We start from the raw sequence: 13,076 nt of genomic DNA, 5'->3' as shown, positions 1-13,076 counted from the left end.
AGCTCTTTGAGTTGGTCACTATAAGGCAGGTTTTCTAATCCTGTGATGATATAATGGATATAAACTGGCCACCAGGAAGTTTAGACTTGAAATTAGACAAAGGTTTCTAACCATCAGAGGAGCGAAGTTTTGGAATAGCCTTCCAAGGGAAGCAGTGGGGGCAAAAGATCTATCTGGCTTTAAGATTAAACTCGATAAGTTTATGGAGGAGATGGTATGATGGAATAACATGGTTTTTGGTAATTAAATATTCATGGTAAATAGGCCCAATGGCCTGTGATGGGATGTTAGATGGGGTGGGATCTGAGTTACCCAGGAAAGAATTTTCTGTAGTATCTGGCTGGTGAATTTTGCCTATGTGGTCAGGGATCGCCATATTTGGGGTCGGGAAAGAATTTTCCTCCAGGGCAGATTGGAAGAGGCCCTGGAGGTTTTTCACCTTCCTCTGTAGCTTGGGGCATGGGTCACTTGCTGGAGGATTCTCTGCTCCTTGACGTCTTTAAACCACGATTTGAGGACTTCAATAGCTCAGACATAGGTGAGAGGTTTTTCGCAGGAGTGGATGGGTGAGATTCTGTGGCCTGCGTTGTACAGGAGGTCAGACTAGATGATCATAATGGTCCCTTCTGACCTTAGTATCTATGAATCTATGATTCTCATGGCTCTTTTCTGACCTGTCTCCAACTTATCAACTGAGAAGCTAACAGCATCTGTTCAACCATCCATTATTTTATCAGCTGCAAAAGATCTCTGTAACCAAGTCATTATGACAGGAAACGTTGGTTAGAGCAATTCCTGATCAGCAAAACGCATCTTACAGTAGATGATTTTAATTAACCGCAGGAAACGCCTGCCACATACCAATTACAAGTGACCCTTTTCTTGGTATCTGGACTAGGTCAGCTAAAGTTCAGCTTAGGTTCATCTGAAATACAACAAATTAGAAACGCAAGGCATGTTGGGACTTTGGTTCATCTCCAGAGAACAAAAAGGTGGACGGGACTCTGGTTTATTTACTAAGAAGAGTGATCATTCATAATTTGGGGGCTTCAGTCATTACATTAAGAATAAAAGTTGTGTTATGTTGCAACCGTCCACCAAGAGTGTTTGATGTTTTTTATCTCACTTCTCCATATGTCTGCCGGGAACTTGTTACTTAGGACTAGATGCTAAAGATGCCTAAAGTTGCCAATAGGCTCCTCGAGCAAGATCCTGAAAGCGAACGGTGTTGAAGTGGCAGTGTGGTATGCAGGTGCTGAGTTAAGCGTGGCAGCACCCAAATGAGCCAATCTAAAACAGCCCATGTGTGGTGGAGGGAGCAGAAACCAACTGCCCTCTCTCCTCCATTTCATGCAGCTGGTCTTGTCCTGCCAGCCATGCTGTGTGACGAAGGGCAAGCCGGCACTGCAGTGAATGCCATGACCTAAGATCACACCACCTCCATTTCATCTTGGCTCATCCCCGGCCAGACACAAATAGCATCAGGGACTGTGCCAAGCACCACGTGAGAGGAGGAGGATGCAAAGTGTCTCTGGCTTGTGACTTCTCTTGTGCTGATTTTCCAGATGCCCAGAGAGAAGCCAGCCATGCCCTTGTCCCCACATCCTGCTCACAACACCTGCTTGACTCAGCTGTTCTGCTACCGAAAATAGAGCAGATGCCTCCCTGGAAGACAAGATCTAGAGAGCACATCTGCTTTTCTGCTGTGTGAAACAGAGCCAAGACCACGCTGCAAGACAGGATCTCTGTTCCAGAGTGACTCTGCATTTCTGCCATATAACGCACAGCGGACACCCCGCTGGGGGTGGGATCTCTCTCGACTCTCGCAGACCCTGGGAGGTAGGTACTGCTTTTCAATAAACCCTCGAGCCTCCTTCCGGGTAAACATTTCTTCGGCCAGATCCTGAGCTGCCCGCTGCGCTTGTCCTCACGTCTTCCGCAGACTGAGTCTGGCCGAGCAGAAGCAGAGCTAGGATGTGGAGACCGGCTTCTATGATGATCTATTTTTTTGGAGATTCATAGAGTTTAAGGCAGGGGTGGGCAAACTTTTTGGCCTGAGGGCCACATCGGGGTTCCAAAACGGTATGGAGGGCCGGGTAGGGAAGGCTGGGCCTCCCCAGACAGCCTGGCCCCCATCCCTTATCCGCCCCCTCCCACTTCCCGCCCCCTGACTGCCCCCCTCAGAATCCCTGACCCATCCAACCCCCCTTGCTCCTTGTCCCCTGGCCGCCCCCTTCCGGGACCCCACCCCCTATCCAACCCCCCCTGCTCCCTGTCCCCTGACTGCCCCCCCCCTATCCACACCCCTGCCCTCTGACAGCCCCCCTAGGATTCCCACCCCCTATCCAACCCCCCTGCTCCTTGTCCCCTGACCACCACGCCCTTCCAGGATCACACCCTGTATCCAACCCCAGGACTCCCACACCTATCCACACACCCCCCTCCCCCACTCCTTGTCCCCTGACCGCCCCCTCCTGGGACCCCACCCCCTATCCAACCCCCCTGTCCCCTGACTGCCCCCATCCCTATCCACACCCCCACCCCCTAACAACCCTCCAGGACCCCACCCCCTATCCAACCCCCCCGCTCACTGTCCCCTGACTGCCCTGACCCCTATCCACAGCCCCTCCCCCTGACAGGCCCCCCGGGACTCCCACACCTATCCAACCCCCTGCTCCTTGTCCCCTGACCACACCATCCCTGGGATCCCACCCTGTATCCAACCCCGGGACTCCCACACCTATCCACCCCACCCCCGCTCCTTGTCCCCTGACCGCCCCCTCCTGGGACACCGCCCCCTTCCAACCCCCCCATCCCCTGACTGCCCCCATCCCTATCCACACCCCCGCCCCCTGACAGGCCCCCTGGGATTCCCATGCCTATCCAACCGCTCCCTGTCACCTGACCGCCCCCCCCCCGGACCCCTCTCCCCTAACCTCCGCCCAGGACCTCACCCCCTATCAACCCCACCCCCCGCTCCCTGTCTCCTGACTGCCCCCGGGACCCCCTGCCCCTTATCCAACCCCCCCCCCCCGCTCCCCACCCCCTTATCAGGACTGGCAGCCATGCTGCCCAGAGCACTGGCGGCGTGGCGAGCTGAGGCTGCGGGGAACGGGGGACAGTAGGCGGGGAGCTGGGGACTAGCCTCCCAGGCCGGGAGCTCAAGGGCCGGGCAGGACGGTCCTGCGGGCCAGATGTGGCCTGCGGGCCGCAGTTTGCCCATCTCTGGTTTACGGTCAGAAGGGGTCGTTATGATCATCCAGTCTTACATCCTGTCGAGCGCAGGCTGGGGAATTTAACGCAGGCTGCGCCGAGTGATTGTCATGGAAATGCCAAGGTGAAACATGCAAGGATATTTCACTCTGTTCTGAAATGGGACTATGGCTATTCCAGCTCTTGCCCCTAAATCTTACCTCCCCGGTGTCAGAAATAGGAGAGAAGCACCCAGGGACTGACTTAGCTAGCCAAGCTGGTAGCCATCTGGCAAAAGCAAGTAACTTCTCCATTTCTCCTCTGAGATGATGGCTAGAGAAAAGAGCAGTTCTGAAGGTGTTTTCGGGGGGGTGGCGGGGGAGGGACAATTTTCTCAGTGCCTAACTTGGAAAGATAAAAGGCCCCAGAGCTGCAGTTACATTTTGGCAGCATTATCTGAACTGGCCCTGACCCCCTTCCTTGCATGGGCTAAGATGGGGTCATCCATAGGCAGCCCGAATGGTCCAAACCTGGACCGCCAGAGACTTTCCAGCGGACCGCGGGGTGTGCCAGGACTTGGGGCTTTAGCCCTTCCTGGAATCATGCCAGGACTTGGGGCTACAGAGGGAAGTGGGACACGCTTTGTTCCAGCCCTGCCGGTCCCGGTGTAGACTTGGGATTGCAAAGAATTGAGAGGAGCTCACTCTGCACCAGAGAATCTTACAGACATGAGAGTTGCTGGCTGCCTCCCTCCTTATTTTCCCCATCCCTCAGTCAGAAGTTTCAGGGGCAGCACATAGCCCGTAGCTGGCCCTGACAGGAGTGGAAAATTACTCTGACTAGCGAGAAGCCCCTGAACCACTGAGGTACACTCATTGTGATCAACAAAGCCCCAGCACAGCCGGCAAAGGCTGCCTATGACCCAGCATCCATGAAGACATTGGATCATAGGCTACAAAGGGTTAAGCAGAGCAACAGCTAGGACACAGAGGCCAACAGGTAGGTGAGATTCCTCCCAGTGCAGGACGGAAAGATGAGAGGGGGTAAAGCATTCTTCTCTTGTGGAACCAGAGGCCACCGGACAGGAGGGGCACCTGCCAGCACTGCTTGGGGAGGATCTGAGGGGGAAGCACTGTTAGGATATAGATATTCAGGCCTGTCTGCAAAGGCCTGTACTTTAAGAATTTAGGGGTATTCTTATCATTTGGCTAGTTCTAGAGGTATAAAAGAAAGAATCAAAATCACTGTCTGCCGGAGTAAGGGCCTTCTCTTACTGTGACAGTCTGAGGCCCTGTGCTTAGGCTAAGGCCTTTGGCTAAGCAGCAGAGGCAGCCATAAGCTGGGAAGCGACCGGTCACCTCCTCCCATTCCAAACTAGTCACATTGAAATAAGGTGCTATTGGGCTGTCAGGCACTATCAGGACAGGATTGTATTCCTATCACCTCCAGAGAAAGGGAAGTGCCTAGAAAATGTAAAAGGAAACTGAGTTTGATAACATCCTGTCTGGCAAGAACTCACTTATCAATAGCTGGGATGTGAAATCCTCACTTCTGTATTATTTTGTCCTTATAGTTCCCACTTTGCTATTGTTTGTCTGTATAATCTCTGTCTGGTTCTGTGATTGTTTCTGTCTGCTGTATAATTAATTTTGCTGGGTGTAAACTAATTATTGTGGTGGGATATAATTGGTTAGCTAATCATGTTACAATATGTTAGGATTGGTTAGTTAAATTTCAGTAGAATGATTGGTTAAGGTATAGCTAAGAATATTACTATATAAATTAGGGACAAACAGGAAGTAAGTTGGGATTCAAAAATAAGGAAAAAGGAACTTGTATTTAAGCTTGCTGGAAGTTCACCCCAATAAACATCGAATTGTTTGCACCTTCGGACTTCGGGTATTGTTGCTCTCTGTTCATGCGAGAAGGACCAGGGAAGTGGGAGAGTGAAGGAATAAGCTCTCTAACAAGCACGTGCAGCCCTGGGTCCCTAAGGCTATCAGGTGCTGGGGAGCATCCCCCTAGGGTCATCCAGGCCACTGGGTGGGTGGAGCACCCACCAACACTGGGTGGGGCATGGAACTGCAGGATGGACATGTTAGTGTCTGGGTGAGAATCCACTGCAAGTTGGGTGGCCTCCAGGAGGGTGGTGGGTTTGCAAACACAGGTCAGAGAAATCACCAAGCAAGAGAAGGTTTCCAGGTGCTTCTGACTCTGTGGTGAAAGGATGAAGAGTTCATGTGTACAAAGTGTTATTTTCTTTCAGACTCGGATACTTAGGTTAAAGAAACCACAAAAGGCCAAAAAGTTTTTAATATGTTATCTATATACAGCTATGCCTCTAATAACTGTATTTGACAATACTCATTCAAAACTTAAAACTGTTGACTGAAAGTGATTTAATGCTGATATTTGCATCTATTCGACATTTTATCTAAGTACTTTCTCAAAGTCTCAGATGCAATTTATTACATCTTTCTTGGAGATTTTTTTTAGGTTATATAGTGGTTTGATTTTATTTTTCATTTAATGCACTAAAAATATAAGCAATAGGCCCTGGGTATATTTCACAGCATTGTACATGTTCCTTGAACATGCGCACTTGCAGTGTGAAAAATGTTTCTCTGGAGTCCAGAGCTTGAGTATATCTCGACCAAGAAATTTGGACCATGACAAAAAATTATTGACTAAGAGCTGAAGTCTTGGCCCAGATACCTGTGAACTGACAAAACTGTGAACCGTTATACTCCCTGTAGGTACTCCAGGGGGAGCTAGGCAGAATTTGTCATCTGAAACTTACTCTGGCACAAAACGCAAATTCAGCAACAACAAAACAGTTTATAAATTTATATTGATTTCACTGAATTGTTTTGGTCTGGGAAAAAATTAAGGCTAAAAACAAATTACAAAAATAAATAAAAATAAAAACATTTAAATTTTGACATTTCTGATACCAAACACTTCAATTTATCAGTTTGAAATGATTTTTTCAAAAATTCCTTTAATTTTGCGTTTGTTTTTTTTAAAAAAACAAACAATCAAAAGCATTTTAAAATGCTCAAAATGGAACCAGTGCTTGCTTTTTGCAGGTCAAACAAAACATTTCATTGGATCCAATTTTTTAATTTCTCTTTTTTGCATTGCCAACGAACCAAAACATCTGTTATTTGCCCAGTTCTGATAGCAGAACCATTCTGCTTCCAAGAAGAAATGGAGGAATCTGATTAATTTTACAGATTGTTTAACATGGATGAGGCCTCAGCTGGAGTACTGTGTCCAATTTTAGGCACTGCACTTTAAGAAAGATGTGGCCAAACTGGAGAGAGTCCAAAGGAGAGCAACAAACATGATAACAGAACATAACCTATGAGGAAAGGTCGGAAGACCTGGGCATGTTTAGTTTAGAGAAGAGAAAGCAGAGGAGGGACCTGATAACAGTCTTCAAATATTTACAAGGCTGTTACAAAGAACACAGTGGTCAGGTTTTCTCCATGTCCGCTGAAGATAGGACAACAAGTAATGGGCTTAATCTGCAGCAAGGGAGATTTAGGTTAAATATTAGGAAACACTTTCTAACTGCAAGAGTAGTGAAGCTCTGGAACAGACTTCCAAGGGAGGTTGTAGAATTCCCATCGCTGGAGGTTTCTAAGAACAGGCCGGACAAAAACCTGTCACTTATGACCTAGGTTTACTTGGTCCTGCCTCAGCACAAGGGGCTGGACTAGATGACCTCTCAAAATCCCCTCCAGCCTGACATTTCTGTGATTCTAACCCTCGCACCTTCTCTAACTCTAGTTCTTGCATCTCATGTCATTTTTTTATTAAATCACTCCAGATCCTGTGATTCAGTAGCAATGGCCACTGGCGACAAATACACGGCTATACGCACCAAACGCAAAGAGCTGATAGGAATCATTCAGAGAGACCCCGAGAGCGTCTTGGATGAGTTACTAGCCCAGTCCGTCATCACCGAGGAGGAGTATGACAGCTTGAACCAGCTACAAGACAAAGCAACCAGAATTAGGAAGTTGCTGATTTACATCCAGAAAAGGGGGGAGTCGACCTGCCGAGACTTTCTGGAGTGTTTGGAAATCTTATTCCCAGGCACAAATCGGCTTTTGCAACCTTCAGAATATGGTGAGTTGCATCTCTTTCCGATTTGGTTTCCTGCCGGAAGAGCCATTACACCAGTGCCCATATGGCACGTTGCATTCCCTTGGTACATCAGTGCCAACTCTGTGGCTGAGCGATGGAGTGCACTAAAGCAGCTGTTCCACACACATGCGCCACCCAGAACGTGCTGGTTGTCCGGAGGCAGATGACTCTGGTTCGTCCTTCTTTCCTACTTTTTTCTACAGGTGTCTAGGCTCATCTTGGCAAAGGAGAGCTTGGAAGTCTGTCAAAGCAGCTGGAAACAAAGGGGTTGGCCCAGCCTTGCTGGATCTACTTGGGGGGCTGCTACAAGTTGAGGTTGGCCTCAGAGATTGGGGTCACCAATGGGGGTGAAGCCGCGAGCCTCCAGCTGGAGAGGAATGCCCAGAAGCAGGGAACAAGGCCGTTAGGCCATGGAGAAGAGGAGAAGTGGAAAGAAGAATTTGCAGGGAAGTAGGTGGGGAGAGAGAGGAGCAGAGCAGATAAAGAAGGAGATGAAATGAAAGCAAAAGGAAATTAATGAGACCCTCTTTATTAAGTCAACACAATGAAAAAATCCTTGCTTCAAAGGACATTCAGACTTATAGTTCCCACAGGATTCATAACCTGGCTTCTTTGCTGTAGAGAAACTTTTGGATACATCTTTACCGTTGCATTGAAAGCAGAGCGATACTCAGATTTTCCATCCTGCAGGAAATTCTGATATTTCCACATTTGTTGTCAACCCAAATCAGGATGAAACATTAAGACTTTTATGGAAATTTTTTTTTTCAGTTTTACTGAAATGCTTTGTTTCGAGTCAGTTCAATATTTAACTGTTTTCCCATAAAAAGAAAAAAGAAAAGGAGTACTTGTGGCACTTTAGAGACTAACCAGTTTATTTGAGCATGAGCTTTCGTGAGCTACAGCTCACTTCATCGGATGCATAGCATATCGTGGAAACTGCAGAAGACATTATATACACACAGAGACCATGAAACAAAACTTCCTCCCACCCCACTGTCCTGCTGGTAACAGCTTATCTAAAGTGATCATCAAGGAGGGCCATTTCCAGCACAAATCCAGGTTTTCTCACCCTTCCTCCCCCCCCCCCACAGACACACATACAAACTCACTCTCCTGCTGGTAATAGCCCATCCCTCTTTGAAACCTCTCTTTATAATGCGCATGATAATCAAGGTGGGTCATTTCCAGCACTAATCCAGGTTTTCTCACCACCACCACCACCCCCACACACACCCCCCTCCAAAAACCACACACACAAACTCACTCTCCTGCTGGCAATAGCTCATCTTACAATGTGCACAGCAATAATCCAAGTTTAACCAGAACGTCTTGGGGGGGGGTTTGTAGGAAAAAAACAACCCCCCCCCCCCCAAGACGTTCTGGTTAAACTTGGATTATTGCTGTGCACATTGTAAAATGAGCTATTGCCAGCAGGAGAGTGAGTTTGTGTGTGTGGTTTTTGGAGGGGTGTGTGTGTGGGGGGGGGGTGGTGAGAAAACCTGGATTAGTGCTGGAAATGACCCACCTTGATTATCATGCGCATTATAAAGAGAGGTTTCAAAGAGGGATGGGCTATTACCAGCAGGAGAGTGAGTTTGTATGTGTGTCTGTGGGGGGGGGGAAGGGTGAGAAAACCTGGATTTGTGCTGGAAATGGCCCTCCTTGATGATCACTTTAGATAAGCTGTTACCAGCAGGACAGTGGGGTGGGAGGAAGTTTTGTTTCATGGTCTCTGTGTGTATATAATGTCTTCTGCAGTTTCCACGATATGCTATGCATCCGATGAAGTGAGCTGTAGCTCACGAAAGCTCATGCTCAAATAAACTGGTTAGTCTCTAAGGTGCCACAAGTCCTCCTTTTCTTTTTTCTTTTTACGAATACAGACTAACACGGCTGTTACTCTGAAACCTGTTTTCCCATAGTGGCACATTGCCTGGTGGGAGTTGTAATTCAGAAGCCTGGCAGCCACACTCTTCCTTATGCACTAGGCTTCTCACTGTACAACATCTCTCATAATGCACTCAGCCATGTGCCCTTGTGCAGCTTTGTCAGAGGAAATAGCCCCACTGCATTATGGGAGATGTAGTCCTCCAAGGAGCCTAGTACACAGGTGAGACTCAAACTACAACTCCCATAAGGCAATGTGCTCCCATTACGAGCTTCTGGAAAACAGAGGCTAGGGACACCATCCCAGCCCTTCCTGGCTAATCCTCCATGAATTTATCTAGTTCTTTTTTGAACCCTGTTATAGTCTTGGCCTTCACAACATCCTCTGGCAAGGAGTTCCACAGGTTGACTGTGTGTTGTGTGATGCCATGTGGAGGCAGATTAACTCTTAATCATAGAAATGAAGGGTTGGGCCTGGAAAGGACCTCAAGAGGTCACCATGTCCAACTCCTTGCACTGAGGCAAGACCAAGTAAACAGTTGTTTGTCCAATGATGGGGATTCCACAACCTTCCTCAGAACCCTATTCCAGAGCATAACTCCCTGAATAGTTCTAAAGTTTTTCCTAATATCCAGCATCCATCAGAGATCCAACTGTTGACTTGCAAACACCAAGCTGATTAGCCACAGATCTGTGACAATCCAGTTTATCCAGCTTCCAGTGGGCCATAGCAACCTGTTTGTGCACTGCTATGGCTCGTGTCCTGGTGCTGAAGGGCTGGAGCAAATTCCTCACGCAGCTCCAGGAAGGCGGCCTGTGATGGGGATACACTCTCCTCTTGTGAGTGCCTCCTGTCAGATGGGTGTGATGCTGCAATCTCTTTTGCCCCACTCCTTGCGCCCCCTGTAGGTTGTTGACCTCACTCAGCGGGTCGTCAGTGGCTCAGCCCTCCAGCCAAGTCTAAAATGGAGGAATGAACCCCTTCCGGAGGATTCGAATCCAAAGCAAACACCAAACAAAGTCTTCCAATCCCTGGCTCAGACTGGACTCAGCCCCACTGTGCTGAGGGGGCCTTCTCTCTTCAGCCCCTCTTGGGCTTCCTTAAATCCAGACCCCTGTCTGGGCTTCTAACGGAAACATACCCCCTTCTCGGTGCTTAGTAAAGAGCCCCACCAGGCCGGTCGATCTGCCCCCCACCTTCAGCCCTGTCTCTCGGCCCCTTTTATATCTAGCCCCTTTTCTTGGGCTTTTAAACTAGCCGTGCCCCCTTTCTGGGGCTTAGGCCACTCCAGAGCTGGCGGGTGGGCGGACCCGGGCCTGCAGGGTACTCTGGGTCCCAAGCCAGGGACCCTACACACCACAGCCACGTGCCGCTTCCTTTACTTGGCTGCTGCTTCGCTCCGTGGGCCTCTTCCCACTCTGGAAGAGCTAAGCGCATCCCTGTCACGTGGCCTCTCTCCTGCAGAAGTTCTGGGCCCGTCGCTGGCTGTCTCAGGTCTGCCTGATGACGTGGTCCCAGCACTCTGCGCTTGTGAGCCTGGTCTAGGACAGCGGTCAGCATAAGGGAATCATCTAGCAATGGAAATGACATCAGCTGCCTCCCCCCTTTGCCATCTGCATGCAACTTGAGCGCTCTCCTAAAGAAATCACTCCTGCCGCTTTCCCCTGGTGCCGTGCCACTGCTAAAATGCCCTGTCTCTTCCTCTTCTTGCCACTCTGACAGCTGAATCGGTGCCAACATTTGGTACAGAAGGGCCTCACTCCGAGATGCGGGCATACTGTGGAACTGGGCCTTTAAGGGCTGAGCTTCTGGGATACAGAGCGCAAGCAGGGCAACGTGGAGATCTAGTTGTTGTTGGGCACTGCCACCTGGAGCCGGACCCAGAGCAAAGCAGATCATCTGCCAGCATCTTCAGCACGGAGTGATCACTGGACACCACACAGGCCTTGCACCGGGCTGGAATGAGGGACAGAATCCTGGAGTATGGCAGAACCTGTTTAATTTACCGACTTGCCAGGTTCATACCATTTCCACTCACTAGGAATTATATTGGGGGAGTTTGCTGGCCTAGGGATTATTTTGGGGCACTGGCCCGTGTTGTGTAGGAGGTCAGCCTACGTGATCACGGAGGTCCCTTCTGGCCTACGAGTCTATGACATTCTCTTGCAGTGCATTGGGGGAGCACAGTCTGCCAACGCACTCCCCACTGTGACCTGTGCCTCCCAAGACGTTTTTGTGGCATCCACGAGAGAGGAGCACCCCAACACGGACCGACAGCAACCCCAGCTAGTTGGGCACCTGGCAAACTTTCATAGGCTGTAAGGCCCGACAGGAGGGTTGGAACCTCCAATCTGACTTTCTGCGTAACACAAAGAGAATTTGCCCTAGTTCCTCTTGTATTGAGCCTTATAACTTGTGTTTGGGTACGGCGATTTCCAGAAAGGCATCCAGTCTTGATCAGAAGATGACAGGAGATGGAGAATCCACCACTTCCCTGGGGAGTTTGTTCCCACGGTTAACGGTCCACACTGTTTAAAAAAAAATGCGTTCTTTATTTCTCCTTGGAATTTGCCCGGCTTTAACTTCCAACGGCCAACCAGGAATTACTTTATTGACTCGATTCACTTTTTGCCCTTGTGGCTTTATCATTTACAAATCTATGAAACTGAAACCAAAAGTAGGTAAGCTTTTCTGCACCACGGAAACTGAAAGCACTGACGTGACTTGGAGAAAAGTAAATACCAGCACTGACTCCACTGTAAAGCATAAAAATGATACAGCGGCATGCTTGAAGCAGAACGGTCGTATTGTGCCAGATTTATAGAGCCTGAACCAGGAGTGGCAGAAGTGCCCGAAAGATGTGGGTGCCTGAACTGTGGCCCTGCCCCCCCCGAAGCCCCGCCCCTTCTCCCTGAGCCCCTGCCCTGGCGCCACCCATTCCCAGCGAGGCCCCGCCCTCACACCGCCCCTTCTCCATGAGCCTCCGCCCTTGTGCCATCCCTTCTTGCACCACCTCTTCCCCCCCCAAAACCCTGTCCGCCGCTCGCTCCTCTCCACCCCGCCTCCCGTTGCTCACCCTTCCAGCTGGTAAAAAGTAGAAGGGCATAGTCCTCCCCCTTTTAACAGTGCGGGCAGGCATGGCTCCCTGGCCTCCCCTCTTCTGGTGCCCCTGGCCTGACCTCAAAAAGTAGTTAAAGATGCTGTTTTTTCTCCTTAGGAGAGGGGGGGCTGATTAAATAAATAAAACTGATATGCTCAATCAAATGAGTTTAACAGAAAATATTAATTTTAGGTCGCAACATAGATTGCCAACTTCAAATTTAGGTTTAAACAAATTTATTTTAACAAAGAAAACCATTGACTTCTTTTTAAAAAAATGATTTCAAATAAAATAATCTGATTTTTAATTAAAAATATTATCCACCCTGACAGGAAAAAATCCTGTGAAACAAAACCCATGCTGAAAGCCATCTTTCCCCTCTTCTGTGCACTCTTTGTTTTTATTAATGCACGACCACCTCACATAATGCTGCGGTTACATGGATCTACACACGACAGCCCTTACGCAAAAGCAAGGGAGTGAAAAATGAAAACACCGAATGCCACAGACAATGGCCCTTTCCAGAGTCTTCTTCCCTCTATTCTATAGCTGACCAAACATTTTCCAATGGAATATTCTTCTGGCAGAAAATGCCATTTCATCAAAATCAGACTTTCTGCAAGAATGTGTCAATTTTGACAACATTTTGTTCTGAAAAAGGAAAAATTGAAAGGAAGCGTGTTCTGTTTTTACCTTATCCGAAGGGAACATTTTGATTTTTCATTTTGAAATGAATTT

At 48.7% G+C, this 13,076-nt stretch overlaps 1 protein-coding gene across 1 annotated transcript in view; it reads left to right on the top strand.

Moving 5' to 3' along the window:
* Window positions 1–1,527: 1,527 nt before the first annotated feature.
* The window catches only part of LOC141988500 (uncharacterized), an 18,269-nt gene continuing 6,720 nt past the window's right edge, over window positions 1,528–13,076 (top strand). The window contains exons 1-2 of the mRNA XM_074954297.1: window positions 1,528–1,839; window positions 7,028–7,329. Coding sequence (XP_074810398.1) covers window positions 7,047–7,329 — 283 coding nt within the window. The 5' untranslated portion in view covers window positions 1,528–1,839; window positions 7,028–7,046. The remainder of the gene's footprint in view (window positions 1,840–7,027; window positions 7,330–13,076) is intronic.

Source organism: Natator depressus, chromosome 6 (genome assembly GCF_965152275.1).
Source record: "Natator depressus isolate rNatDep1 chromosome 6, rNatDep2.hap1, whole genome shotgun sequence".
Lineage (NCBI taxonomy): Eukaryota > Metazoa > Chordata > Testudines > Cheloniidae > Natator > Natator depressus.
This window is presented reverse-complemented; position numbering and strand designations above follow the sequence as displayed.